Raw genomic sequence first — 27,059 nt, 5'->3', positions numbered from 1 at the left:
CTGTTCTGTTTAAATGCAGATTTCATACAAGGAGAGAAGCCAAGCAGCGTATCAATTGGATCCAGGCTTTTTATATACCTCACTCATCATCATGCTATAGAAGGTTTTACATTTCCATCGATGTCAGTATGACCTCATTGCATTACATATCCTCTTCTTTCTGCCATTCACCGGTTACCGAGATACTTTCCACAATACTGTATGATCATGATACGTGGTTTCTCGATCAAAGTTCAAAAGCATACGAACAGTACGTCACAACAGAAAGTGGAGGTTAGCTCGTAATTTACCGTAAGTTAGCTCCATTCCAGCGGTGAGCGGTGTAAAGCGTGCGGCATTGGTTTTAGAGCATTAGAACCGAGATCATGCCGAACAGGGATCGGAATAGACTGGTTCCGTTTCGAGGGCCTTGCATGGCATGTCAACGGTGAAGATTCGCGAACACCTCTGCAACAGAATAGAGGTTCCAGTACGGCGCATGACATTACATTACATCATTGTAGTGGCTAAATTCGGACAGAACATTCTGCCTCGAGGAAACTCATTCGGAAGTAAATCGTGCGTCTGTTGTCATTGTACATGCGTGTGCTGGTGGCACCACGACTTATCCCTCTAGTTGTCAATCCGCATCTCGTGTATGAGTCGCCTCGAGGACATATTACATCAGGTTTTGGTTCATACACAGCGAGTCCGCAAGAGAAGCAGGTACTCATCCCTTTACACACGGCATGTTTATTCGACCATTTTGGTCATCCCCTAAATGCTAATTGTCAAGCTCTACAATCACCTCATCCCCATCACTGAACCACCATCCGACCTCTCCATGTCCACCTTCCTCCAGGATGTTGACAGCCTTCTCCCGTCCAGTCCTCACTGTCCATAACCCGATCGAAGCGCTTTCGCTCGGTTTTACGCCAACAACACGAGCAACTTTGCGTTGTAATAAAGATATTGACGATGAAGGTAATAATGATAATGTCGCCATTTCTGAATTGGTATTTTGTACCATGTATATATGCAGTGCTGTAACTCGATGTCTCAGCTCGTCCTCGTACAAAGGTGCAATCTGCTGATCGAAAACTTACTGATCATCTTCCCTCGCAATCCAGATTTATCCTTAGTCGTCTTCTCTTCCTTGCTGATGATCTCTCTACCATGCAATTTGCACAGCTCCTCGTACCTCCCCCACTCACCAACTGCCCTGTCTGCTGTAGGAGCACCGTGCTCTGCTATATATTTCGCCACGTAGCTGATATAAAACAACTCGGCGTCTCTCCTTTCTGTCACAGTGATCGGGGTCGAATTGAATATTGTGAGTGTTGGGAATTTGGCAATGAAGATGGATCGATCCAATCTCGGATGACCGGATATCGTCACCGACGAAGGTGGTAAGGGAGATTCGTCCTCATAGTTCGCTGATGAGATGTTAGGATGTAATGAAAAGCGTAATGATGTGATGCGAGGCAGATATTTTGATAAATTATCTATATCGGTCCATTTTGATATTCGAGAATTGAGCAAGGCGAGGCTTTGGAGTCGAGGGAAATGTGATAGTTCAACAGTGGAAGTCGGAGGTTTTGGTATCGATTCCATATTCGTGGATGATAGATCTAAATTTTCAAGCCTGCTCCACGTCGCATAGTCAGCGTCGAATTTGCTTTTGGTACGTTGGATCGCCGGCGAGAAAGCTAAATCACCTCTCAAGATGGCCCAAGGCTCGAACCACCTCGTCCCAATCACTCATGGGACAACCACCAAGTTTCAACTCTTTCACCGATGACCATCCTTCCAACTCAGAGTCGAGAGTGATCAAAGCTCTGTTCGCTTCGAGATGAAGTATCTCCACATTTGGGAACAACGTGCCAAGTCGGCAGACCTGCAGAAAAGCCTGATATGAGCAAAGATGTCCTTCTCAGTCCGTCTCCAAATAAGACGGCAACACACCTCTTGCCATGTCACTAGACAATCAGACAAGTGAAGTTCTTTTATTCGAGCAAAGGCTCGCGTATACCGTTCTTTCGACTCTGGCGAGTGCGTAAGTACCTCTGGCAAAGTGTTAAATCGTGAATGGCTGAGAACGGAGATCGAGAGAGAATGCAACGTGAGCAAGCGTGGCCAGCATAAAGAATGCAATGTTCATTCACTCACCTTAGGGTGAGTATCTCCAACCCCTCCAGGTGTTCTACTATCTCAAGCACATCGTCCCAATCGTATATGAGATTTCTCGACAAGTTCAACCATTTCAGTCCTATCCCACCGCGCCCAACAGTCAGCTTTTTGACTTAGTAAAGTCATACAAGATGGAAGATGTTTGCACTTGACAGTCGTAACATACCTTTCAACCTAGTCCTCAGAACCTCTCTAACTTCCTGACTCCCTCCCAAGCTCGTTATCGACTCATCTTCAAATCCCATATTTCTGAGTTTTTCAAGTTTCGCAACTCGTTCTCTTACATCTCCAATGTTCGGAGCTTCAACGACGATAGCCCCGCTCGAAGACCCAAGTACGACTTGTCCACCTTTACTCGTACCTTCGTTGCTGTTCGATGAGCTCGCCTCTCGATTATCGTCACAACTTGGTCCGTTTGAGTCTGTCGATTTGACGACGCGCGACGGATCGATCCTACCATATCTTTCTTCTATGCTCTCCACCAGAGTCTTACCCTCCACCAGAGGTTTCCCAACATATTTCAGAAAAGCCCCACTTCCCTTTTCTCTCGTTTGGAATACTTGTATACCTTTATATTCTCCCGAATGACCTTTACCATAAGCCGGATCGTCATATTCTACGCCGAGCCAGAGTTGAGCACTACGTTCATCGTTGTTCGTAGGTACGGTCGAGGTCGACGAAAGTGGAGGTAGTGATCCGATATATTTCAATGTGAGAGGTTGACGATTCTTCGCATGAAGATAACGATTACCGATTCTATATGTACTGAGTCGCGAAGGTCCTGCCTCACTAGACGGAGTAAGGTTACTCATAGCTTGTCAAGACGATGAGCAGTGAGTTGGAAGATGGTTTGGGAGTTGACAGCAATAATATAAGTTAGCACTGAATGAATCAAACCACCTCCACTCTCCACACACTCCTCTACTTCTGAAATGACTCGTTCGTCCGTGTTCCGGAAAATCAGTTCCCAGTTCCCAAGATCTCAACTTTTTGTGCTTTTGTGTTACAACTTGACCTGTCGTTTTACCTTGTAGAGCTCTCACTATATAATCGATAATCAACATGTCCACTTCCGTCAATAGCGCTGCTGCCGCCAAAGGGAAAGGCAAAGAGAAGCCGGTCGCCTCGCTTTTAGCTGGTGCTATCGCGGGAGGTACAGAGGCGTTCGTGACTTTTCCCTTGGAGAGTTTGAAGACGCAATTACAATTTGGAGCGTTGACAGGAGAGAAGGTGAGTAGCGCTCCAAGTCATTGAGAACAATACATGTCTTAAACTACTCTTCGTTATGGCGATCCCTTGACATAATCGACAACGAAAAGATAGTCTTTTTAGCCAAATGATAAGCTGATCATCGTATTCGCGTCTCGTACCTAGTCACTCTCACCCTACCAAGCGCTTCGTCAAACCATCAATCAACGTGGTGTCGCCGGACTCTATGCAGGTGTCGCACCCGTGGTCATTGGAAACGCGGTCAAAGCAGGTGTGAGATTCACGACCTATGATCAATTCAAGAGTCTGCTCAAGGACGATGAGGTGAGTGGGCGTATATGCAACTCCCGTCTAAAATGAGCCTTCGCTGGCTCTGCTATCCAGTGGGCGCTGGTAGAGGATCTTGCTGACTTGACCCGCGATTACATATCCACAGGGCAAGCTTACGGCGCCAAGATCGATGTTGGCCGGTTTGGGTGCAGGAATGTCAGAAGCGATTATCGCCGTCACTCCCTCAGAGACGATCAAGTGAGTGACCTTCTTTGTATCATCAATGTCATCCAAGATGCAAGGGCCTAGTACTCTTCCCACTCGTAGAGCACCCGCTGACTCACTTACTATGACTGCTTTAGGACCAAGATGATCGAAGATTCCAAAAGACCTCAACCTCGATTCAAAGGTATGGTCCACGGAATCAAGACCATCATCGCCGAGGAGGGTTACAGGGGAGTTTACAGAGGTGTAGGACCTGTCGTACGTACATCTCTCATCTGTTAGACCTCGACGCGACGCCTTCTCTGACGATCGCTGTTCGGATGTAGATGTTACGACAAGGTGCCAATTCTGCCGTTCGATTCTCGTCTTATTCCACTCTCAAGCAACTTGCGCAAGGGAGTATAATACCTGGCGGAGAGATGCCTGGGTGGATGACATTCGGTATCGGTTCTGCGGCTGGTGTAATTACTGTTTGTGAGTGCGATGCTTCCTTCTGCGAGGACGTACGAGCTAAACATTAGCTTTCCCTTCAACTACTTAGACTCCACAATGCCATTCGAGTGAGCATCTCTTTGATCCACATTATGATTATGGTACTGCGACATTGCTGATCCGATCCACTCATCTACTTAGCGTCGTCAAGACTCGAATGCAATCTCTCGAAGCTCGAGCACAGTACAGAAACGCATTCCACTGTGCGTATAGGATCATGACGGAGGAAGGGTTCTTCAAATTCTGGAAGGGTACAGTACCCAGACTGGGTCGATTGATCGTGAGTCGCAGTCCGAGTCCTCTTTTTAACACAAACCACTGCTCCCCCCTTTGATCTACTTTCTGGTCTTGTGAGCCCGTTGCTGATTATTGGTGACGATCAGATGAGCGGTGGTATCATCTTTACAGTCTACGAGAAGACTTATCCCGCCTTTGCGTCCTTGGTCTAAGCGACCCAAGAGGCTGGGAAAGAGTATAGAAAACTGCTTCTCATAGACGGCTCTTGTGGACGGAAGGATTCACGTGGCTGGAAGGGGGGCCGGCGGTGGGCTCAAGGGCGATTGTATATATATTCAGAGTCATAGATAGACTTATGCTGCAATGCCACACACCATTTCAGTGTTGATCGAATTCGTGCAGTCATGGTATAGCATTGGATATTTGCATGTTTTGATATGGGCATATGACAAGAGATTTGGCTGTGTACAAGTAGATCGCGGTCGCACTCTATCCAGGAGGGAGCATGCTCAAGTCGACCTCTTCCTTGTCGTCGAGGACGAGCTCGTCTTCCTCGCCGTATCGAGGGATGGGGGTTCGAGGGAGGACCATGACACCTGGATTGGGAGTGAGCTGTCAGCATTTCATGCCTATGAAGGACGCATACATCATCGAAGAAAGAACTTGGAGAAGGGGACAAGTAGAAGGTTGTTTGAGGGGTTTTACCGCCACGACTCACCTGATCGAGTGGCTTCCATCACACCGAAAGGTCTCATCAAACCCAAGAACGCATCGACCCTAACACTCTTCGCTGTCAACTCGACGATACAGCTGTTCTCAGCGACATCCACGATCCTTCCATTAAACTGATCTGCCAAAGTTCTAATAGCGGCAAGATGCAAGTTCTTCGCGATGAGAGCTTCACTAGCTGAGATTTCACCTCTTTGTCGACCTGGGTAAAGTTGTTGGGTGGAAGATGATGATGAGGAATCTTCGAATGAACGAGCGAGAGCTTGTTCTCTCTGTACTTTCTCGATGGAATGGTCCGCACCGCTCTCGGAAGCAGGGATGAAAGGTGGTGCGGAAACCTGAGATTCGACAGCGTGCTCGAACGAGTTGTCGAGGGATTGAGGGGCGAGTTGCGCCTCGGCGAACTCGGGTCCGAGAATTGAAACTTTGGCAAGGAGAAGTTCTCGTTCCACAACCGATGTCTTAGTGTAGTCCAAAACTGCCCAGACGGGGACCTAAAGTGTCACACAGCTCAGTGTCAGAGCCTTGGAATTGACGACAGGCTGATCGCATGACAGGACAACACCACCCCACTCACCAAGTCCTCCAACTGACGACGAGCTTGCTCAATCACACCGTCTTGTCCCTTGAGGACGATACACATTCTTGACAAGTCTCGAATCTCAGTTTGACACACGACGAGAGAGTCTGTCCATATCCCAAGATTCAGTACAACTCATTATTTGAAGGATGGGACCGACTGACCGATGTTGAAGCCCCTTCCTGCGAGAATACCAGAAACACGAGACAGCACACCGGGCTCATTTTGCACAAGACAGTTGAGCAAATGTCTGCGAGGAGAGGGTTCCATCAGCTCGGGTACGTGCAAGTCCATAGTTGTGATGCGGAAGGATCACCACTCACCGCTTGTATGGCTCGGTGCTGGGAGGAGGGGTGTTGTACAAGATGTTGGTGACTGCCTCTTCGGCCGAGGGAGATCGAGGATGTTGAGTGACGAGGTGGGGAAGTCTCCTTGCGGATTTGTGTGCTTTGTCTGGACGCGTGACAGAATGTAATCAGTCTTCTGGTCTGATAGACTCATCTGCAAGAGGCATACTCACAATCAAGAGCGCTTGTACTGTCGTCAATGGGTTTAGGACCCCTGGCACCTGAAGATGCCCATCGTTGTGCGATAGCACCAGTACCGGTGACGCCGGTCGTCCTCAACGATCTCAGAGAAGTAGATGTGATTGCTCGAGCCGACATTATGTATATGTCTGTCGGTGTAAGTTGAGCTTTTGTAAGTTACTGAATGGCAAGTATGCTGTCTAGTCTAGACGTGCGTGTTAACTGACTCTGCCAGCCCCAGGTTACTCGCTCGGTTATCGTATCTAACTCGTTCTCCAGACTTTTTAGCACTTCGACTCGCTCACCTCTCAACGGGATCAATCCTGCAAAAAGCGGAGACCCCTCACTCGGACAAAGTGCCACACTCACCTACCTAGAAATAATGCCGAATCCTCCAGTGCTGTTACTTCCGATCGGGGGTGTGCTTGGACCCTTTTCTCGTTGTATGTTGTATGGTGGAGTACGCCACTTGTTTGTGTTATTTCCTTGTTTTGTTGTTGTCTTTGTTTCGTCGGATGGAACATTACAGACCCTGAAAATCAATAAATCAACCAAACAATGTATCATCCGTTGCGAAATGTTTGTTTCGCAACGAGGGAATAGCGTCAACAATCAACCATTAACCCTACCCTACAAACTTGCTTCCTTGTCATGTGTTGCCTTCTTGAGCAAAGCGGATAGACCGAAGTTGGGGTGATGTATGATGAATACGATATAGCTGAACAGTTGGACAAAGCTGGGATACATGACGCCGTTTGCCAAGGGCCCAAAGAGCCAAGTGCTCCAATTCAAGGGGGTGTCTGGTCCGTGCGATGTGTTTGTTCCTCTCGGCGGGGAGCAATTAGTCCTTTTTGACGCATTGACCACCTTTTCGCCTACGTCGCATTGATTCATCCATTCCTCCCGTCTTCCTCCCTTTCCTTTGATCCGTTCATCCACATCCCACATTCCCCTTTGTTCATTGACTCATATATCCTAACCCCCCCATCCCCCATCCGACAACTCATTCCTTTCTTCTTCTCTCTTCTCATTCAACTTATCTGTTTAATATATTTCAACTCTCGACGAGCCTCGTTTTCATTTCGATATCGACCACCACCGACTCGCTCAACCACACCCACCCACTCACTCACGCTCTTTACGCAAACCACATTCGTTCACTCAACAACCGACCCCACGACTTCTCAGATCAACTCTCTGCCCCACTTCACCAACTACAACTTCAACTATACTCTCAACCACCACTAAAACCACAACGACAACCACAAAATGTTCGCCAACGCCGCTTCATACCTCCTCCTTGCCGCTGCTGCTCTCCACCCCGTCCTTGCGGGTGTGTACATCACCAGTCCTGTCGACTCTACCGCCGCTACCGGTGGTCAGGTCATCGAAGTCAAGTGGGGTAAGTTGCCGGTCCATCCATCCTCCTTTCAAAGCCCGCTAATCTCTGGATCTGGTTGCTGACATCTCTCCATCTTCTTTCAGCCGACGACGGAAAGACCCCCACTGTCGCTTCTGTCGGACCTTGTTCCATCGACATCTACACCGGATCAGTCAACAACCAGATCAAGCTCCAAAACCTCGCTGCATCAGTCGACGTATCCAAAGCATCTTCCATCAGCGCTACTATCGACCCTTCTATCGGTCAAGATGGTAAGTTGAACGGAACAACCACACAGAAGAATCGTTGACCAATCTGTTCTTCATTCTCCCTTTTTAGACTCTCACTACTTTGTCCGATTCACTTCGCTCAACTTGAAAGATGCCAAGAACCCTCAATACCCTTACGAAGCCTTCTCTGCCATGTTCACCATCTCATCCATGAGTGGTAAATTCAACGCTACGACGCTTGCTGCTATCGACGCCGCTGCTTCTTCCAACGCGACATTACCTGTCTCCGGAGCTACCGCCGATTCTTCAAACTCCACCACTGTAAGTCGTCCCTTCTACCCTTTTACATCTATGTACGATCATCGACACTAATTCCGTTATGTTTTCTTCTTCACAGGGCACCGTCAAATCCAGCACTGCTACAAATGGCACCAAATCATCCTCTTCATCCTCTGCTTCTTCCACAAGCGCCAAGTCCGGTGCTCTCCCCCAACTTGCCGCTCCGGCAACTCTCGCTCTCGCCCTCGTCGGCGCTGCAAGCTACTTTGTCCTCTAAACGTTATGTCACGATACAGGACAATACTATCTACTTCCTTTTGCGATCCGGAATCCTTCTTCTTCAGTTTGCTTTTGACGAGCTAAATGACCCCATAACATCTTTCTTGACGAATGCTTTTACATATACCCCATTTTCGTTTTTGTTATTTCTTATATACGAGTACCCAGGTTTGAAGTGATAGATACCATACGAACGACCTAGAAGGTCACGAAACATCAATGAATGAACGTGAATTATCATCAAAGGTCCACTGGGTGCGGTGATACAGGACTCGTACATTGCAGTTGCATACGTTCACACCAAATATACAACATAGTCTGAACGGACAGACTTATCTACGATCTTCCTCAGAGTCGCAGCACGATAGACTTTGTTGCTCGTATTTTCGTGACAACTAGTTCATAAGCCTCAACACTCCAAAGGCAATATTCAATATCGTCCCGAGGAGAATGCCCATCTACGATGCGAACGAGCATATCAGTGACTGCGATCAAAGGGACAACTTTCACGCGGCCGACATGTCGTGCGGGTAGGCCTTGCAAGCTTGATTTGTAGAATTGTACTCACCTGCATCCTCTTGCCGAAGACTTGACTCTGGACAGGTTCTCCTCCTACTCCCGCTCCCAGATTCCAACGAGCTGCTATCCGTCTTGCCGTGACCATCTCCTCCGTATCTCCGATTACTGCTGAGTCAGGGATACCACCCCCGCCCCCGCCGTTACCAGCACTGGCACTGGCACTAGCACTGGCGCCGTGTCCATTGGATGCTCGTCTCGTTGTCGCGACCGACGTATTACTATGCGATTGTGCTTGGGCCGCAGCCTCTGCGTCTGCGTCGAAGAAATTTGGGAGAGGTAGCTCGCGAAAGAAAAACCATGGTATCAAGGGGAAGAGGAATCCAGTTAGGAGACCGTGTAAGATTGATGTGTAGAGCCCTTCGGTTGAGGCTACGAGGACAACTCAACGTTAGTCAGCTGTCGTTGAAGACAAGCGGTGCGACGGTGGTAGTACGGGCTGTATATCATCCTTGCACACCGTGAGGGAAGGAAGCTAAGCTGGAATATACCCACTGGTTGCTGTCTCGGCTGTCATGTCCCCTTCAATCCACTGTTCTTCCAGAGCTCGAGCGTGTTCGTCGTCTAAGAACATAAATCAAAATCAGCTTCACAATTTCAATCCGCGTAATTCAAGCTTTTAGCAAAGATGCACTGCGCTCTTCTCCTAGCACTTTGGCCAGAGTCATATCCGCAACAAGCAACAAAGCTGTTTCTCCCCTCGCTCAGATTGGCCAGAAAGGATTGTTCAGAAAGGATGGATATTGTGCTACACTTACTAACATCGCCCATGTCCATACCCTCTGGTACTTCCTCCCCTCTCGATTCGTAGAACTGTCTTCTCATCTGAGCGACTTCAGCAGCGGACAGTCCAGCATCGAGCAGGACGTCGAATCCTCTCCGTTGCGGAGCAGCGGGCTGTAACGCGAGAGAATGAACAGATTAGTTGTGTTCACAAGTCAGACTTCGGCGAGGTCAGGAGAGGACGAAGATTGTCTCTTGCAGCAGAACATCCTCCGACGAACGGGGAATCCCACTCACCACATCTTCCTCCTCTTTGGTCGTCTGCTCCTCTTTACCTCCCACAATACAATGTAACCAGACCCTCTCCTGACCGCTCCCTTCCCTCTTCCTACTCTCCTTCTGAGCTCCATCATCATCCTCTTCGCCCAATCCTACATCTTTCAGAACACTCTCCATTTCACCACCAACGCCAGCTGCTTGGCGCCGAACTCGTTCTTCGAGCGAACGAAGCCATGGTATAAGGAGGATACCATCTGTGAGTAAACGACCGGAATGGATGAGCCGGAGGTTAAGGGACGACAGAGCTGGACGAAGATGACGGATCTGTAGCGGGATGAAAGAGATATGTTAGTGGACGAAACGTATATCGAATCAACGATGATGATGATAATAATAATGACACAGACACCGACTCAGACATAAATGGGACGCTTGTTAGGAGGTTGAGGGGAAGAGATATGTTGTGAATCGATGCAGACTGGCGAAGCACTCACTTGCTCTTTGACACTACCCACATTCTCCCCTTCCTCTACCCATATATCCAAATTCCGTCCAGACGCATCACTCTCATTCCCAAAGATAATAGTGACCAATCTCCCTCCTGTCCCCGCTCCTACTCCTGATCCTGATCCCAAGCCCTCTTTCGCTCGTCCCTTCCCTTGCGTTCCGGCTCTACTCTTACTGGGCGATTGTGTATCCCCTCCTTCATCAGAAGATGATGATCCACTTTCTTCTGCCATCTCCTCGTCATCGTCGTGCTCTGAGATGGCTCTAGCTTTACCCTTCCCTTTGTGTGACGAAGGTTGTATTTGTGGGAGGGAGGACACACCGCCATGTGGGGAGATATACCGTCGTGCTTGGAGTCGACGAGATGCAGGTCCTGTGGGTGTGGAAGGTTGCCCAGATGCAGATATTGACAAGGGTAAGAGTGGGTCGGACTCGTTTGATGGATTGGAGGGGGACATGGCGATCCTTTCTTCTGTCGAAGGCGCGATTCGTCGTGGGCGGGCGAGCGGTCGATGGACGTACTTGGGGATTCAAGCGAGCGGGACCCCAATACGTGTGTAAAATATGGCAGTCAGAACAATGGATGAGTTGATGAGCAGACAGATGTGAATTGACAAAAACAGGTGGTCAAGTGTGTCATCGTCTACGTGCACTCGCGTTGGCGCGGTCGGAGCCCGGGAAGTCAGGCGCCGGTGGCTCCTTTCTTCGTCATTACACTGTTGTGAAGCGTACTTCGAACACTGAATCTCATGGATTAGTCGTTACCTAAGCTGCATGCATGACTCGGCTTTGCTTTGACACACTAGTCAATCTAGGTATAGGACCATACATAGCCCCTCAGCCATACACTCGTTACTTGCGGATGGGTCAATCGAGGTCTACGCCAGCCTGACTAAACGCGACGAAAACGAGGAATAAGGATTTTGATCGTGAGCTATTTGTTTGGCATCTCCCCATATCACAAATATACATACCGCGACAAATGTACAGGTCTATATACTTGTCTAATCAAGACGTACGAGGATGAGAGAAGGAAAAAGGAGGATCTACTTGAAAAGTCCGGAATTGAAAGTTTGAGAAAGAATAGTATAACCACAGTCCAGCGTAGCTGATACGGAGAAGGAGAAAGGGGAGGATGAACGGATCTCAAAATTGGAAACTTGATTTACTTGCGGTAAGTACAACAAGCAATCACGTAAGGGAAAGCAGAGAGTGTGATGAGGGCAAACGATACCCATGTAAGATCTGCAACGACGAACACAGATCAGCTTCTTACTTCTGGGAGGATGTACTCCAAAACACGACAACACTCACATAAAGAAGGTCCAGCGTTCACGCGGACACCTAACGAGTTACCATTGGTGACTTTGACGATCTTGAGCCAACCGTCTTTGGCAATCACAGCTGTCCAGAGCGCAGCTCCACTGGGTCCAAGGAACATCAAGGTCAGCTTTAGGACGATGTCACACAGACGCGATGCCCACTCACATCATGAGCAAGAAGGAACTGATACCGGCGCAGATGGCTGCGATGAGGAAGGAGATTCGGAATTTGATAACACCGAAGATACAGGCGAGAGCAGCGGCGACGGATCCGACCTGTAATAGACGAATAGGACAATCAGCTATTGATCTCATAGCAATCCAGTTGATCAATGTATCCTCTTGCTTTCATACCGCTCAATGCGATACGAGCGCAGAGTTCGGTCCGATAAGAAGGCTAGACTCACAAAGATCAAAGCACTACCAGCTCTTGACATCGTATGGTTATATCCATTCTCCTTGAACGTGACACTGGGTTTGATCTCGGCAAAGATCTGCGCCGTCTGAGCCTGGAACTTGGAAGGCTCATCGGCGATCATGTTGGAGAGGGGTTCCATGGGGTAGGCGAAAGTGGACGAGTTACAAGATCCAGACCCGTCCTTCTGGTAACCGCATGCGTCTGTATTAATGGAAGGAATAGACAGAAGAGAAGGTGAAACGAGAACGTCAGCACAAATCTACTGCGTTGGGTAAAAGTAAGTGGAAACTCACTGTACAAGCCATATCGGTAGTATTGTCTCAAACCCTTGCCGTAGCCCATCTTCTCGTTCTTGGTGTTGTAAAGACCACCCGCGCTGGTTTTGGTGGCACCCTCGAAACCGTTTCCGAAGCTGTACGGGGGAACGCAGGATGGATTTGAGGTTGTGGGAATTGATTAAAAATGATCGAAATAATAGTTGGACGGCGTGCCGTTTCGTATGGTTAGATGAAGGAAATTGATGAATACAGACCAACGATCAGCGCTGTCCTGTCCCATTCAACGTGCGCGTCTCGTCATCTGCTCTCTCCATTCTACCACTCCCTCCTCGTCCATCACCTCAGCCCCATCCAATCCCCCCCAGCCTGTCCAAGCTCTGACCGAAGAGAAAAAAGAAGACCCCAACTCACGCTGCAACGTTCACCTCTGCCATATAAATGGCATTCACCAAACCCCCGGTACTGATCTGACCGATATGCGCGAATACGAGCAAGATGACAGCCATAGCTGAGAGGATAGTAGCTCCAGCTACACAGTGTTCTCCTCGCATCGTGTTTGTATGTATGTATGTAGTCGTGAGAAGATCTACTTCTTAGATTAGACTTTGTCGAGTCCGAGTGGGTGTCTGTCTATCAAAGACGCGTATAGTTGTGGAGTCGAGTTGAAAAAGAGAACGAATGTGTAGTCGAGTGATCTCAACGATGTGTGTCTCAAAGCAGGAAAGAGAAGAAAGTAGGTGAGTGTGTGTGCAGCTCGATGCTGTGTAGTGTGAGGTAGTGAAGAGAATGAATGGGGAGTTGATGATCAGAACATTAGATACAGCAATGAGACCTGCTACTGCACCGATAAAATGTGCACTCACTCTCTTGCGCTGCTGCACCTTCCTCCACGTCTTTTTCACCCTGTGCCATCTTACCCTTCCCGTTTCACATTTTACCTTAGCTCCGTTACACCTAGAATATCCATATACAGTAACTTTCCCCCCCTATAGGATCTGCATTGCCACGTGTAGAGAGGGAAGTGCCAAGCCGTGAGGAGCAAATACACTCCTGTCTACTAATTATAATAATAATTGTTCGTTACGGCAGTGTAACAACTAGGTTCATTCATTTGTTTGGTAGGTGACTCATATAGTACCGGATCAGTAATACGTAGATTACACGGTCAATGCATACATTCATATCAATCACAGCATATTCAAGAGTAGAGTAATCAATCCAACGTCCATCTGACCTCACTCCAACATGGCATACAGTCAGTCACCCCTTCACCACACACGTCATGCTCTTCCTTCCAGAAAACATCAATTCCGCCCGATGTATAACCCAAAACAGACAACGGAGATTCCCTTCCTCTAACCAAGCTAGTAAACCCAACCCACATCCCATCACTCGCACTCAGCTCCACAAGCTGAAATCTGCCGGGACGTCTAACGCATAGTTCCCGCCTCCCAATCCACCTTCCTCATCCATCAAGAAACTGAAGATATCGAAACCCATCCCCATCCCCTCTCCTTCACCGCTTGCACCATTGTTACTGATGGCTGTAGGCGTCGCTCCACCCCCGTTCAGCATCGAATGTACACCGCTGCCCATACCTTCACCTCCTCCTGGTCCGGCATGTTCGTCCCCGTGACCCGTGGACGTCGTAGTAGGATCGGTCACAGATGACGATGTGTGGTCGGAGTTGAATATCGGACCATTCCCATTCCCATTTGCACTAGGACTAGTGCCCATTCCCATTTGAGCTACGATACCGAATGTGCCCAGTAGAGTATTAGGATCTCCGAACGCGGAATTGTTCGCAGCTTGGCTTCCTCCGCCAAATCCGTGCGCGTGACTTGACGAAACACCAGAAGGAGTGTGGAAGACTCCGGGAGGGAAGCCTTGAGGGGCAGGTGTGAAGCCTATCCCATGCTCCTCCTTGACAGCGCCCTTCCTGGCTTTCGGGCCTTTGTTACTCGTGTATTCGGAAGCCTTGTCGTGCGAAGCCATAGGGTTCCGGAATAGGTTGTCTAGCAGCGACAACTCGTAAGGAAGCGTGACGGCCGGTAAAGGTGTAGGGAAGGCTTCATTGGGAAGAGGGTCTTCTCGAGAAGAAGAAATCGGGGCACCGCGGATGTTTCGGGGAGAAGTCGTAGTGGAGTTAGTTGTTTCGGGTGGTTCAAGTTTCGACAGTTGCTCGAATATGGCCTGGGAGAGGTTTCGCATCGTTTCGTGACATGCCGATGCGGACGGGACCCGAGCTGTTCCAGAGTCAGCTTGACCTTCAATGGTTGAGAAACAAAGTACTCACGAGCAAGATACTCCAACACACCGAGACACGAATCGATGTCCATCATCGCGTCATCGATAGAAGGCACATCCCGACCTCCGCCCATGCTGTATAGGTTGAAGTAGGCGTACAAGAACGACAATCCAGCCATAAACGAGAAGTGACTCTGTGATTGTGTTTATTGTCAGTCGTCAAGCACAAGCCATAGTTATTACTGACAACGACACTCACGGTCATCCACAACCAGCTAATCCTGTCGTTCAATTGCATCCTTCTGTAGATTCTGATAATATAACCCGAACTCGACAAAACCGTCGATAAGGCCTTTCTTCCAGGTCGGGGACACCCAGGCGAAGGCCTAAAAAGCAAAAGACAAGAATCTGCGCACACTCTGGTTAGTCAACTGCTTCATCTGACTTGAGCAAACCGGTCACTCACTGTGGAAAGAGATTGAATACCCTTCCGACGACACCGTTCCTCTCGGTTCTGGCGAATTCGTCAACCATTCCTTCAATCGCCTGAAACAATCTTCAGCCCATTCTTCGCTGGGTATTCGTCCCGTGCTCCCGTGGACACCGTACGTGTTAAACAGGATCTCCGATTGTAGTTGGCGAAGTTTGATTGTATGCAAGAAAACAGCTTTATATGAGCAAGTTTCCCCGGTCAGAGGTCCGTAGTGCGTGTTGTGAATATCGACATCGTGAAGGGCAGATGGCAACTGTGATGGCGCATGATCAGTGACTGCAACCTCATTTCGTGGTATGCACGCGTAGTGAACCCACTGGAACATTGATGAAACCATCCGGGATACTGGGGGGTCTGCCTAGCGATTGCGACAGCAATCGGTCCATTTTGTATGTACACCAAAAGAGTCTCCTTCGCATGTCGAGTTCTAATGCGTCGAGCTGTTCGACCTGAACGTTATGCTCGTTGTGATAACCCAGGTCCACGCATGTACGCGTGGCCAAACCGACCAGGAACCAGATAGATCCTTTGTCGGGATTGAGGAGGGAATACCATACGAGCAACAATATCGCCTGCAAACCGACTACTCGAGCTGTCAGCGGCATACAGCACAGATGGGATAGAACACGTACTGTAGCTCTGTTCCTCAAACACTGCATCGAGATGTTTCATCGCTTCGGCATGGAACGCTTCCGAGCATGCTCTCAGCTCGTTGGGAGGATCCACGAATCGAGATGAAGCCATAGTACTCAGAGCTACAACCGTTGTCAGCAGGTCCCCCATAATTATGCTACGATGGATGACTCACCAAGAACCATCATCACCACAAAGACGTCACTTTCTTCCACGTCGGTTCCTTCCCTCATCTTCATGAGCTGTTTCCCCAATGACGGGATGTGGATGATAGGTCCTGTGACTCCGACGAAATCCACAAAGGCGGCTACTAATCGCTCCACAGCAGGTTGAGGTGGTAGAGGCGGTATGGCGAATGTTCTTCGCTTGGACTTCCCGCCGCTAGACACTGAGAGTGAAGCGGATGTTGCCAAAGGCGAGGCGTTTGTGGTCGAGCGACGAGAAGGCCCGTTTGAGTTCGGGATGGCATTCGCCGATTTCGGGGTAAGACTCGTTCCCGGAGATGTGTGATTATTGTCCCCCGAAGTCTCTATTGTATGACCAACAGGCGAATCCAAACCATGCACGCTAGATCCTCTATCGCTGCCCGATGCATTGGACCCAGTCGGGTTATTAGTCAGGCCAGAATTGGCTGCATGACCTGTCCTTAGAGCCGCATCATGCACCATACGAGTCAACGAGGTCGCTTGCAGACTCGCCGCTTGACCGAGACTTCTAGCAGCGGACGAGTTGCCGCCCGGGAAAGGTGAACGAGGTGAATCTAATCCTCCCAGTCCCCCAGTCGGGAAAGGGTAGTCCGAATGTCGTCGTTGATGATGATGATGATGGTGATGTCCACCTCCGCTGGGTGTTGGTAGTTGTCCTGGTGAATCGTAGGGCGAACGAAGAGGCGGTTCGTCACTTAGCAAAGCAGGGTCGATAGGGAAGTCCGAACGGAAGGAGGAAACAGCTTCGGACGCCTCGGCTGCGATCCGTCCTTTGGCGAACCCAATGGGGTCCGAAGATGTCAGGGCGGCTACCTGGGCTCGAAGAGATGTAACTTCCTGTTCGAGCGAGTGTAGATAGCTGCGATGGGTAAGATTAAAGGTTGACCAACAATAACACAAGAGAGAGGGGCGTATACTTACTTTCTCGAGATATTTGTCTTACTTATCGCATCGAAACCGATACATTCCACCTTTGCCCTCTCACAAGCACTACAAGCCGGTAATTTCCCATCACATTTCTGTTTCCGTGATCTACATCTCGTACATGACGAGATTGCCCTTGCTACCTTGTATTGTGGTTGATTCGCATCAACCCCTCCTCCTGAAGAAGCGGTGACAAGTGGAGGTGTAGGCAGAGGGTTTTTCGATGCCTTGGAAGAGGAAGAGGACTTCTGACGCGGAAGAGCGGGAGGATGGAATGATCTGGGAGAAGTGACCGAATAAGGTGCGTAAGATGCGTCGGCCGACGTTCTTCGTTCACTGGGGATTTTCATTCTAAAAGGAGCGTTTGCGTGTGCCGGAGAAGAGCGTGAAACTTGAAGCCAAGGTTGATCGACAATAAAGCTAAGTTGATGCGGATGCACGAGATAGGAAGTTGAAGTTATGCGGGGCGTCGGTTTGGTTAAGAGTTATTTTTATAAAGACGGAGATGAGCGGTTGATAAGCCTGTTTAACGGCTATTTCAACTCTTTCACACCAATATCGGTGCGAACGAGTCAACTGAGAAAGCAACGACCCTTTTGAGTGAGGGTGTTTTGACTGTATTGACACGTCTGTTACGACGTTCTCTAACAGGATATGAGAGCAAAGTGATGGATGGAGATGGACGATATGTAAACTGACTGACTCGTATCTTTCTGATAGCATTTAGTAGGTTAACCAGTTGACAATTGCGAGCTCAGGGTTGTGCAAGCATGGAATTGGCCGTACCTACAAGGGATTGCAAAATCCGTGCAAGCCTATCTCGGCGCGTATCTCCCACGGTGATCCTTTTCGGTGCCTAACTGAAATATCTATATTTCCCTCTCACCGTTCTTGACAGACAGGTAGCAGAGTATACTGTGAACAGTAGTCCATGTGTCGATCTCTTACTTTCACTTGCTCACCTGCATACCCATACAACAAGCAATCAATAGCTCCTTATCACAATGAGCTCAGCATCACCGGAACCCGACGCAGGGGCAGCAGCTGGATCCCCTTCCGAATTCTTGAAGAACATCGTTGGAAAGAGAGTAAAGGTCAGAATAGGCAGTGGGGTCGATTATCACGGTGAGTGAAGGCTCAGCCGATACAACAACTTGAGAGGGGGGCCGGGCGGTCGGGAGTGGGGGTGGAGGGCAACCGGTCATCGGTTGGAGATCGGCAGAGGGTGCCATCTTGAGCATACTCACAGCTCCTGGTAAAAGGTGTAGACACTAGGTCTGCCCTTTCATCCCTTCGCTCTTCATCTCCACGCCATTCAACTTGTTGTGCTCCTTGGCAGATCCTTGCCACTTATTCTTACACTAACCTGACTTTGCCTCATTCTTCTAGGTCTTCTCACATGTCTCGATGGATACATGAACGTTGCGCTCGAAGAGACTGAGGAGTGGGCTGGTGGCAGAAAGACAGCAGAGTACGGTGATTGTTTCCTCAGAGGAAACAACGGTGAGTTCCATATCCAGCCAACGATCTCGCCTCAAATCCGGTACGAGCTTCAGCTGATGATATTCGTCTTTCCTCTGTAGTCTTGTACATATCAGCTTTGGAAGATTTATGATCACCCGAGAAGTGAAGACGAAGGGTTGTTGTTAGACAAGGAGCAGAGAGGTTGGGTTTGAGAACGGTTTAGTAGTGCAAGATACCCATAACGATACGCATGAACATCATAGTGCAAAGCATACCATGTACCGGCTTCAACTTCGTGGTACCCTAAGGTCTCCCTCACTCACCGCCTGCGAATGAGAATCATCTCAAGAGCAGTGATTAGCGAATTAGCTTTCCGAGGCAGGCTCCATCTTGCAAACGCTCGGCTTATTTGAGAAGGCGTACGGCTCCATGTCACTACCAACACATTCGTAACATGTTCTTGAAGATGAGTCCACATGAACACGATCAGTGTCTGAGAATGCACACTCAAGTCCAGGTATGATATGATACGGTTGAACTATGATCGGAACTCGAGAGGTCGAAAGGACGGGTGGTGGAGGAAATGCGCCACTGACTGTTGTTACATTCGATGTCTTTGATTTCGTTTCTTATCCTACATCCATCATTTTCAGCTGCGCATCACGGTCATACATCCATTACATCCACCACCACTAGTACTCTGTCTCTACCTCCTGATCAGACACAATACCGACCCATGCGATAACCCGCCATAACGCTCTTCAGTCCGCTCCGCGCCGTCTGTTTCATCTCCGACCACCACGTCCACTTCCAAAATGTCCACTCCAGCATCCTCTTCCTCCTCCGCACCCGCCAACAATGTCTCCGCATCCCTCGCCTCGCTCTCTCCCGCGAACCTGCAACAACTGCAGCTGAAATTCCCCCAATTGTTGACGGAGGCTGAGAGACAATTGCCGGATGATAGGAGGAATGAGCTCTTCAGGATGAAGATGATCACCTTTATGAAGAGCTCGGCGAGGGCACAGGCTCAACGTCAGCAACAACAACAACAACAACAGCAGCAGCAACAACAACAGCAACAACAGCAGCAACAACAAGGTGGACAGAATCAAATACAAGGGACTCCTCAGATGAACGCTGGTGGAGTTGCTGCAGGAGGCATGCAAGGACAGGCACAAGTTCGACAAGCTACAGCCAGTCCGATGATGGGAATGCAGCAACCGCAACAGCAACAGCAACAGCAACAAGGACAGGCTGGAGCTGGGATGGTACAGAATGGTCAACAAGGTCAACAAGGGCAACAGCAACAGCAAATGAATCCTCAAAACCAGGTGGTGAGTCCTTTCACCCAAAATGCTTGATGCGTCCTGTCTTCCTATACAAGGCAGTCTGGGATTTGGGACGAGTCCGCTCCGTACGAGACACAATCGCTGATCGGAGCTGCAGAACTACCAGGATCAGATGAGACTGCAGCAACAAGCTCAGCAGCAACAACATCTCGCCACGATGCTAGAAAAGACCCAACGGCTACAACAACAAGCTATTCAGCATCAACAGCAAGGTCAAACTCCCGTCTTACAGCAGCAGCAGTTGCAACCACAGCAACAGATGACCCAACAGCAGCTACAACTACAACAACAGCAGCAGCAACAACAGCAACAACAACAACAGGCGATGATACAACCAATGCAACATGCTACGCCTAGCTCCATTGCCGCTCCTTCTCCACAAGCACACGCCATGTCCTCTCCCCAGACCGTCCGACAATCGCCCAGCAACAACACAAGCAGAGCTATGCAGATGTCGATAAGCGGGATCAAGACGCTCGTGGAGAACTTTCCGAAACTGTATGAATTGAAGGGAGCGGGAAAGTTGGGTCCAGATCAGGAAAAGCTAGTGAGTCTGGGCTGAGAGGGAAGGAAACAAGGAGTCCTGGCTGACCGCCTGAGTTGTGCAGTTTGACCAGTTCATGAACAGTCCCGAGGGTCGAAATCAGGTGCAGCAAATGCAAGCACATCATGCTCGAACCCTTGTCCAGAACGGTCTCACCAATCCTGTCTCCCTTCCTAACGGTGTTCAACAGCCTCAACAAACGCCACAGATGAATGCGATGCAACTTCCGCTGTCGGCCCAACAACAGATGAACGCCCTCCAACAACAGCAGCAGCAGCAGCAGCAACAACAACAGCAAGCCGGCTTCATGCAAGGTCAACACTCAGTTCTGAGCCAACAACTGCAACAACAATTCCCGCAAGCGAACGTCATGGCGAACTCGTTAGCGGGTACACAACAAGGACAGCAGATGCAAAGTCCGCAGATGAACCAGCAGCAACTCCACCAGCTTCAACTGCAACGACTCGCAGCAGCACAAGCACAAGCACAGGCTCAGGCGCTTCAAGTGGCACAGGCACAAGGTCGAATTCTCCCTCAACATCAACTCCCGAATGCCAATCTCACTCAAGCGCAGCTTCTTGCTCGTGCACAGAGTCAATCACAAATGCTGCAGCAAGCAGGCAGTCCGATGACCGGTCAACATCTTCAAGATTTACAACAGCAGGTCCAGGCCCAAGCTCAACAGCAGCAGCAGTCAATTCAGCAACAGCAGCAGCAACAACAACAGCAACAGCAACAACAAAACTTCGGATCACCGAGACCACCGCAACAGCAGCAACAGATGACGATGCAGCAGATGCAAATGAACCTTCAACAGGCGACGAGCCGAATGGCACCTGAGAAGGCGGCGAATCTGAGGAACGTGTTGATGCGATTGGCTGCTATGACTGATGAGCAGAGGGAAACAGCTTTCCGATCAGTGGGTTCTGCTCATGCTTGACTTGTTTCATGTTCAAGTGCTGACGAAGTTGTGCTTGATAGACACCTCAATACCGACCACTTTGGAATCAGGCGAACGGTATTACACAAGCTGCTGTTGTTCAACAGATGGCCGCGCAAGCTCAAGCTCAAGCCCAAGCTGCTGCTCAGGCTCAAGCTCAAGCACAGGCGAATATGGCCAATGGTGCTCCTCCACCGGGAGTATCCAGTCCTCATATGGGAATGCAGCATCCCGGCACGCCAAACATGCAACAACAAGCTCGACCACCAGCCGGTGTCAGTACGCCCAATTTCCCCGGAGCGAACACTGTACCAAACCTGCACATACCACCGAACAAACAACGTAATCTCAGTCAGAGCAGTCAAGGGGCTGCGGCTTCCCCACAGATGCGACCGGCGATGCCTCAGCAAATACCGGGGCAACCTCAAGGGCAGATACTACAAGGTCAGAATCTACAGCAAGCTCAGGCGATTCAACGGATGATCAACTCTGGTATCCCTGTGAACCAAGCGGTTCAAAACGTCGCTGCGGCGAGACAGCAACAACTTGCTGCTGCAGCCGGTGCAGCTGTCGCTGCCAATGCTGCGGGAGCGAATGGACTGCCGTTCCCGGGTCAACAAGGAGGACAACCGCAACAGCCAGTGCAAGGAGGACAACCACATCCCATCGGTTTACCGAACCAGATCCACGCGTCGAACATCACGCCGAGCATGTTGATCGCCCAGTTCTCCCAACATGATATGGCACGACCACCTGTCCGGATGGATCAAGTTCGTCAATCGTCCGATATCGCTGTTCCGCAACTTGACAAATCAGCATCCTTACTTGCGAGAGCGAGATGGGATCCTACTCCTGAATCAGATGCCGCTCTTCGAGAAAAATTGAACTCTTTCCAACCGCCTTTGAAGCATTCTGGAAGGGGGACGATGGGTATTGTGAATCGAGTGATGGGAGAGGTAATCTTGGAGAAGATGCCAGAAGGTCTGAGGATGATCATGGATGAGGCGGAGGGTGATCTGTTAGGTGAAGATAAAGATGGCGAAGTGAGCGGTATGCCAGGACAGAAGAAGAGGAAAGTGCAAGAACTGGCAGAGGGGATCGATAAAGCGTTGGTGGTGGATAGAGATGTCGAGACTGTGAGTGTTGGCACCTGTGTGGAGCAGGGAGGAGTTTCAAACTGACTCGTTTCATGTGTTGACGACTCTTAGCTTATGCTGCAATTGGCGGACGAACATTGTGATCTCGTATCGCAGATCAGTTGTTCATTAGCAGCTCATCGAAAGAGCAATACAATTGATAGGAAAGATGTTCAACTGGCATATGGTAAGTGTGATACATACATGCTGGAGATCCTTGCTTGCGTTTGTGCCGTGAAGGTATGCTGATGTTGCTGTCTTTTGCAGAAACGATATTCGGTCGTACCATCCCTGGTTTCTCATCCGACCTTATCCGATTAGATCAAGCTCGTTCTTCTCGTGTCAAACCTCTGAACCCTCAACGCGCTACGAAGGTGAGATTGGTCAGTGAGGCCAAAGTAGCCTGGAGGAAAGAGAAGGAAGCGAAGCGAAAAAGAGAGGAAGACGGTCCAGAGGAAGTGGTTGTGGAGGTTGATGGGACTGGCGACGGAGGGGGTGAGGGTCTACAGCAGGATGTTGTCAAGACCGAGGTTGATGGGGTCGGTGGAGGAATGGCCGCTGTGCAGAACGCAGCCGGAGAGACGAATGGTGTGACAACGCCAAGTGTCAATGGTGTGACGACGGGCATGACACTGCCTCTGCCAACACCGACAGCTGTCATGGCGTGAGTGGGACGATACGGTTGGGTGTCAAGCGAGCGAGGAGTGATCAAAAAGCAAGATAGCATATCTATCACTTGCGTCCCGTTCTATTTACATGTTTGCTGTAGATAATATGTTGTACAAGTAACGTAGCTCTCGTCATAATGCAACCCCGAACAAATTGACCTCTTGCCATGTAGGTTGATCGTAAAATGCCCTTTCATGCATATAAGTCGTATCGTATCGAGTAAACCCTTTCGATCTGATGTCTATCTATCCTTTTCAATCCCTTTTCACTCTACTCAATGGTCCTCCGCTCTTGCTATTACTATTGGAACTCTGACCAATCCACAATAACCCCGCCTCTTCCTCTTCCGTTCCTGCGGCTAGTCACCTCCCATCCCCAGCACCACCGCCACCTCCTCCACCAGGTAGATTACTGCCTCCCGCTCCGCCCATCTTGCTATCCGCACTTGCTCTTCTGACAGGTCCAGGACCCGTTCTGCTTCGCGAGTCAGTGTCTAGTGGTAATGGCGTAGAAGAACCAGAGACAGATTGATTATCCGCTTTCGCGAAGAAGAAGTCGGTCACAGAGCCACTGTCAAGTTATATTAGCATCAAATCTAGACATCCACACCCGCTCGCAGTGAGGCGGACCCACCTGAATGTTCTCGGACTTTTGTTCTTCCCATTCTCACTACCCCCATCATCACCTCCATAGAGATCATCGTCCCCTCCCCCTCCGCCTCTACTCATCTCCAACGAATTGCCACCCCTCGGCGTTCCTCCTCCGCTCTCACCACCGTTATACACGCTCGCCTTTCTGGACGCAGCAGCTTTCTTCGCATGATGTCTTCTGGCCGTTACGCTATTGGAGAATAACGGCAATAGATATCGTTCGTCGAGAGCTGTGAACCATTGTCCATCTCTGAAAATCATCCCTGGTTTCGAGAGAGATGCACCTCCACCACCACCTTCATCTCCAGCTTGCGCCTCAAATTCTCCTGGCGAATAACCGTCGCCTCCTGATGGTCCTGCTTGGGGTAATGGTTCTCCATCATCCGAATCATCAGAGTTGGTCGAGAAACCAGATCGAGAGGCTCCTCCGAATGCGGATGTTCGAGAAACCTGTCTCGATCGTCCGCCTATGTTCATCGAAGAAATGTACGGTGATCCATTGGGCGAGTCGAGATCGATTCCGTCGGGATCATCACCGTACATCATTCCTCGGCCGTTCTGTCCAGCATATCGTCGGCTGCCGGGACCCATCTGAAGCGCAAGATTACCATGGTGTGTTGTCCAGCCTTCCTCGTCATCCGAACTAGCATCCTCATCTTCAACACCGACTCGAATGCCGAGGACTTCGAGCATACGAGCGGTAGTTCCGCCAAACACAATAACGGTAAGCACGACGACTACCAAGATAGTGGTTCGAAGAGCATCGGCATTGTCACCAGTGATACCAGCAGCGAGAGCGACACCGACTGCTCCTCTCAGACCAGCCCAGAACAACATCATCTGGTAAGAGTGAGGCAACTCCTCGTGTCGCTGACCTCGGGTATGGTAGATCCAGTTGATGAGCTCGGAGAGGGGGAAGACCGCAGCGTAACGAGAAGCCATGACAGCAATCTGCGTATCAGGGTGAGCTTAAGACAAACGTCAGATTCCCTCCAGCTGAACTTACGGCTGAGACGAGAATGAACAGAGGTTTGAACACTTGCACATCTTGAGTGAACAAGTTCAGACCCAAGTAGATGAAGATAAAGTTCTCCGACAGCTGCGCGAGCACCGCGAACATGTATTTCGTGGTCCGTTGCGTCCGCTTAGACATGGTGTGGTAGGCGTAGTGTTTCAAAGTGATACCGCAGAACAAGAGGGATACGATACCTAGGTCAAACCGATCGTCAGCCGGTATATCAGACGTGAGAAGCACGGACTGCAACTCACCGCTCATGGCAATACCATTTGAGAAGAAGTAACTGGTATAAGCGACCAAAGCGACGATACAACTTTCGATGTGTGGGTAGGTAGACAAATGGGAGTGCTTGAGTCCGAGAGAACATGCTAGACCGAATGCAACGCCTAGGGCCATTGAGACGAGGAACGAGAACAAGAAGATACCGACACCATGGAAGAGCGAAGAGAGGTAGATGTCTTCACCGTGGAATTGGGAGAGGGTCCTGGTGACGGACCACGTCCATGTTAGCTTCCTTGATTTCGATAAGGTGTCACTTGATAGGAGTGTTCACTCACTCGTACATGACGATAGAGACAGCGTCGTTCAAGATACTCTCTCCGAAGATGATAGAGTACAACTTTGGGTCGACCTTTGCCGAGTTGAAGATCGCAAGGATGGTAACGGGATCAGTGGCAGATAGTGTGGAACCGAAAATGAGACATTCGAGAAGGGTGAATTTGAGTCCCTCCAGACCGAGGAAGGACCAAATATAAACTAGGACTCTGCAGTTTTGTCAGCGTGCGCTGAATACAGAAGATATAGCTGGCAAGCCTGATAGGTGGTAGCGAGGGGTCAGGGTGGAGCAGGGCCAAAGCGGAGTGCAAGGACGTCTTTGTTAAGCAACAGAGGAGAGATTGACTAACCCAATTCCAACAGCCGTGATGAAAGTTCCCATGAACGCGAAAGTCAAGATGACGCCGAAGTTTCTGAAGAAGTTTTCCTACCATAACCAGGCTGTTAGCTTTCTACGTCGTATCTCCAGCTCAGATACCGGAGTTCACATACCTGCTTCAGTTCATAGCCCGAATTGAGGATAATGGGCGGAAGCAGCGCATTGAAGAAGAATGTATGTTTGAATGACTACGATTGTGCAAGTGGTCTAGTCAGCATTCCACCTAATGAAACACACTGTGAAATTGGAAGCGCGGTTCGTGTGGTGGGACGACGACCAACGATCCTCAAGACAGATAGAGGGAAGTCGAAGTCTGCTTCACTCACCAACATCTCTCTAATCATATGTCCTGGACTCAATCTTATGATCAGTCCCACTACCATCCCCGCAAAGATTGAGACAACCGTCTCGTGTACCGCTCTTATCCTCTTGATCTGGAGATAGTAGGATGTGATAAGTGCGCCGATGAGGAGAAGACATAGGATACAAAGACCCCATCTGCAGGTTGAATGATAGATTGTCAGCTTCGTGTGCCACGAGTATGACTTAAGAAAAGGCAGAAGGCGGTACGATCGTGATATAGAAGATGGGTAAATGTGATCGTAGGGCTGGGTACACTGACGATGCGTAGAACTCTTCATCGGCAGGGTTGAGGACTTCCCCTGTTGAGGGTGTACTTCCTGTCGTTGACATGATGTTGCGCGATTATGGGGATTGATCCTTCTGATCTACCACTTCGCAAACTGTGGCTTACTAGCTGCCTGCGTTCTTCGTTCGTTGTGAAACACTGCTTGAGCTATTCACTGTGACAACGAAAGGCGAATGACTGGGTTGTATGATATGTCGTGTAGCCGCAGACACCTGACAATTGAGTGACCTCGGGGACGGGACGCAGGGAAAGCGGTTGAGCTGATATCCGCAGTTCGTGTATTTCGCGTCGGCTCGTTTCAAATCGGTCTCGAGCTTTCTAAATACGAGTCACAGTATGTACGTAGCTAGAGAGTTGAATGCACGAGTGACATGGGTATCCAATAGAGAATATTGAGTGAAACACGTTACTACGTACACGTACCCAACGAAGCGTGAGCAAGATAGAGGCGCTGACCTCCGCCTTTTGGGAGGGATTGTCACCCTTGTGGCAG

At 49.6% G+C, this 27,059-nt stretch overlaps 10 protein-coding genes across 10 annotated transcripts; 4 read left to right on the top strand and 6 right to left on the bottom strand.

The window, feature by feature from the left end:
* Positions 1-763: 763 nt before the first annotated feature.
* Positions 764-2,981, bottom strand: CI109_103095 (uncharacterized protein; the record flags this gene model as incomplete). The annotated part of the gene is made up of 6 exons (XM_032001483.1): positions 764-1,023; positions 1,086-1,624; positions 1,698-1,876; positions 1,945-2,071; positions 2,149-2,248; positions 2,336-2,981. 6 exons carry the CDS (start codon positions 2,979-2,981, stop codon positions 764-766), a joined length of 1,851 nt encoding a protein of 616 aa, XP_031864373.1.
* A 250-nt stretch (positions 2,982-3,231) lies between these two features.
* Positions 3,232-4,814, top strand: CI109_103094 (uncharacterized protein; the record flags this gene model as incomplete). The annotated part of the gene is made up of 8 exons (XM_032001482.1): positions 3,232-3,399; positions 3,544-3,702; positions 3,815-3,906; positions 4,011-4,131; positions 4,200-4,347; positions 4,415-4,433; positions 4,507-4,645; positions 4,749-4,814. The coding sequence occupies 8 exons, from the start codon at positions 3,232-3,234 to the stop codon at positions 4,812-4,814; spliced, it is 912 nt and encodes a 303-aa protein (XP_031864372.1).
* Positions 4,815-5,091: 277 nt separating this feature from the next.
* On the bottom strand, positions 5,092-6,576 carry CI109_103093 (acetolactate synthase, small subunit; the record flags this gene model as incomplete). Its single annotated transcript, XM_032001481.1, has 6 exons — positions 5,092-5,198; positions 5,321-5,825; positions 5,909-6,018; positions 6,076-6,161; positions 6,235-6,364; positions 6,432-6,576. 6 exons carry the CDS (start codon positions 6,574-6,576, stop codon positions 5,092-5,094), a joined length of 1,083 nt encoding a protein of 360 aa, XP_031864371.1.
* A 1,131-nt stretch (positions 6,577-7,707) lies between these two features.
* Positions 7,708-8,605, top strand: CI109_103092 (uncharacterized protein; the record flags this gene model as incomplete). The annotated part of the gene is made up of 4 exons (XM_032001480.1): positions 7,708-7,840; positions 7,924-8,091; positions 8,159-8,370; positions 8,447-8,605. The coding sequence occupies 4 exons, from the start codon at positions 7,708-7,710 to the stop codon at positions 8,603-8,605; spliced, it is 672 nt and encodes a 223-aa protein (XP_031864370.1).
* Positions 8,606-9,002: 397 nt separating this feature from the next.
* On the bottom strand, positions 9,003-11,150 carry CI109_103091 (uncharacterized protein; the record flags this gene model as incomplete). The annotated part of the gene is made up of 6 exons (XM_032001479.1): positions 9,003-9,065; positions 9,176-9,555; positions 9,679-9,747; positions 9,942-10,080; positions 10,204-10,509; positions 10,680-11,150. 6 exons carry the CDS (start codon positions 11,148-11,150, stop codon positions 9,003-9,005), a joined length of 1,428 nt encoding a protein of 475 aa, XP_031864369.1.
* A 707-nt stretch (positions 11,151-11,857) lies between these two features.
* On the bottom strand, positions 11,858-13,261 carry CI109_103090 (uncharacterized protein; the record flags this gene model as incomplete). The annotated part of the gene is made up of 6 exons (XM_032001478.1): positions 11,858-11,937; positions 12,007-12,116; positions 12,181-12,290; positions 12,422-12,633; positions 12,726-12,844; positions 13,122-13,261. The coding sequence occupies 6 exons, from the start codon at positions 13,259-13,261 to the stop codon at positions 11,858-11,860; spliced, it is 771 nt and encodes a 256-aa protein (XP_031864368.1).
* Positions 13,262-14,108: 847 nt separating this feature from the next.
* On the bottom strand, positions 14,109-17,563 carry CI109_103089 (uncharacterized protein; the record flags this gene model as incomplete). The annotated part of the gene is made up of 8 exons (XM_032001477.1): positions 14,109-14,956; positions 15,007-15,151; positions 15,217-15,365; positions 15,424-15,703; positions 15,768-16,033; positions 16,083-16,205; positions 16,259-17,148; positions 17,211-17,563. The coding sequence occupies 8 exons, from the start codon at positions 17,561-17,563 to the stop codon at positions 14,109-14,111; spliced, it is 3,054 nt and encodes a 1,017-aa protein (XP_031864367.1).
* Positions 17,564-18,217: 654 nt separating this feature from the next.
* On the top strand, positions 18,218-18,828 carry CI109_103088 (U6 snRNA-associated Sm-like protein LSm6; the record flags this gene model as incomplete). The annotated part of the gene is made up of 3 exons (XM_032001476.1): positions 18,218-18,338; positions 18,603-18,716; positions 18,797-18,828. 3 exons carry the CDS (start codon positions 18,218-18,220, stop codon positions 18,826-18,828), a joined length of 267 nt encoding a protein of 88 aa, XP_031864366.1.
* Positions 18,829-19,131: 303 nt separating this feature from the next.
* On the top strand, positions 19,132-23,314 carry CI109_103087 (uncharacterized protein; the record flags this gene model as incomplete). Its single annotated transcript, XM_032001475.2, has 7 exons — positions 19,132-19,147; positions 19,443-20,011; positions 20,124-20,573; positions 20,635-21,489; positions 21,552-22,646; positions 22,719-22,833; positions 22,914-23,314. The coding sequence occupies 7 exons, from the start codon at positions 19,132-19,134 to the stop codon at positions 23,312-23,314; spliced, it is 3,501 nt and encodes a 1,166-aa protein (XP_031864365.2).
* Positions 23,315-23,677: 363 nt separating this feature from the next.
* On the bottom strand, positions 23,678-26,610 carry CI109_103086 (sodium/hydrogen exchanger 3; the record flags this gene model as incomplete). The annotated part of the gene is made up of 9 exons (XM_032001474.1): positions 23,678-23,885; positions 23,949-24,916; positions 24,972-25,174; positions 25,235-25,467; positions 25,541-25,747; positions 25,889-25,965; positions 26,031-26,105; positions 26,244-26,415; positions 26,540-26,610. 9 exons carry the CDS (start codon positions 26,608-26,610, stop codon positions 23,678-23,680), a joined length of 2,214 nt encoding a protein of 737 aa, XP_031864364.1.
* Positions 26,611-27,059: the final 449 nt, after the last annotated feature.

This window comes from Kwoniella shandongensis, chromosome 5 (genome assembly GCF_008629635.2).
Source record: "Kwoniella shandongensis chromosome 5, complete sequence".
In the NCBI taxonomy this organism is placed as follows: domain Eukaryota; kingdom Fungi; phylum Basidiomycota; class Tremellomycetes; order Tremellales; family Cryptococcaceae; genus Kwoniella; species Kwoniella shandongensis.
The sequence above is the reverse complement of the archived record's forward strand: the minus strand, read 5'-3'. Positions and strand labels throughout refer to the sequence as shown.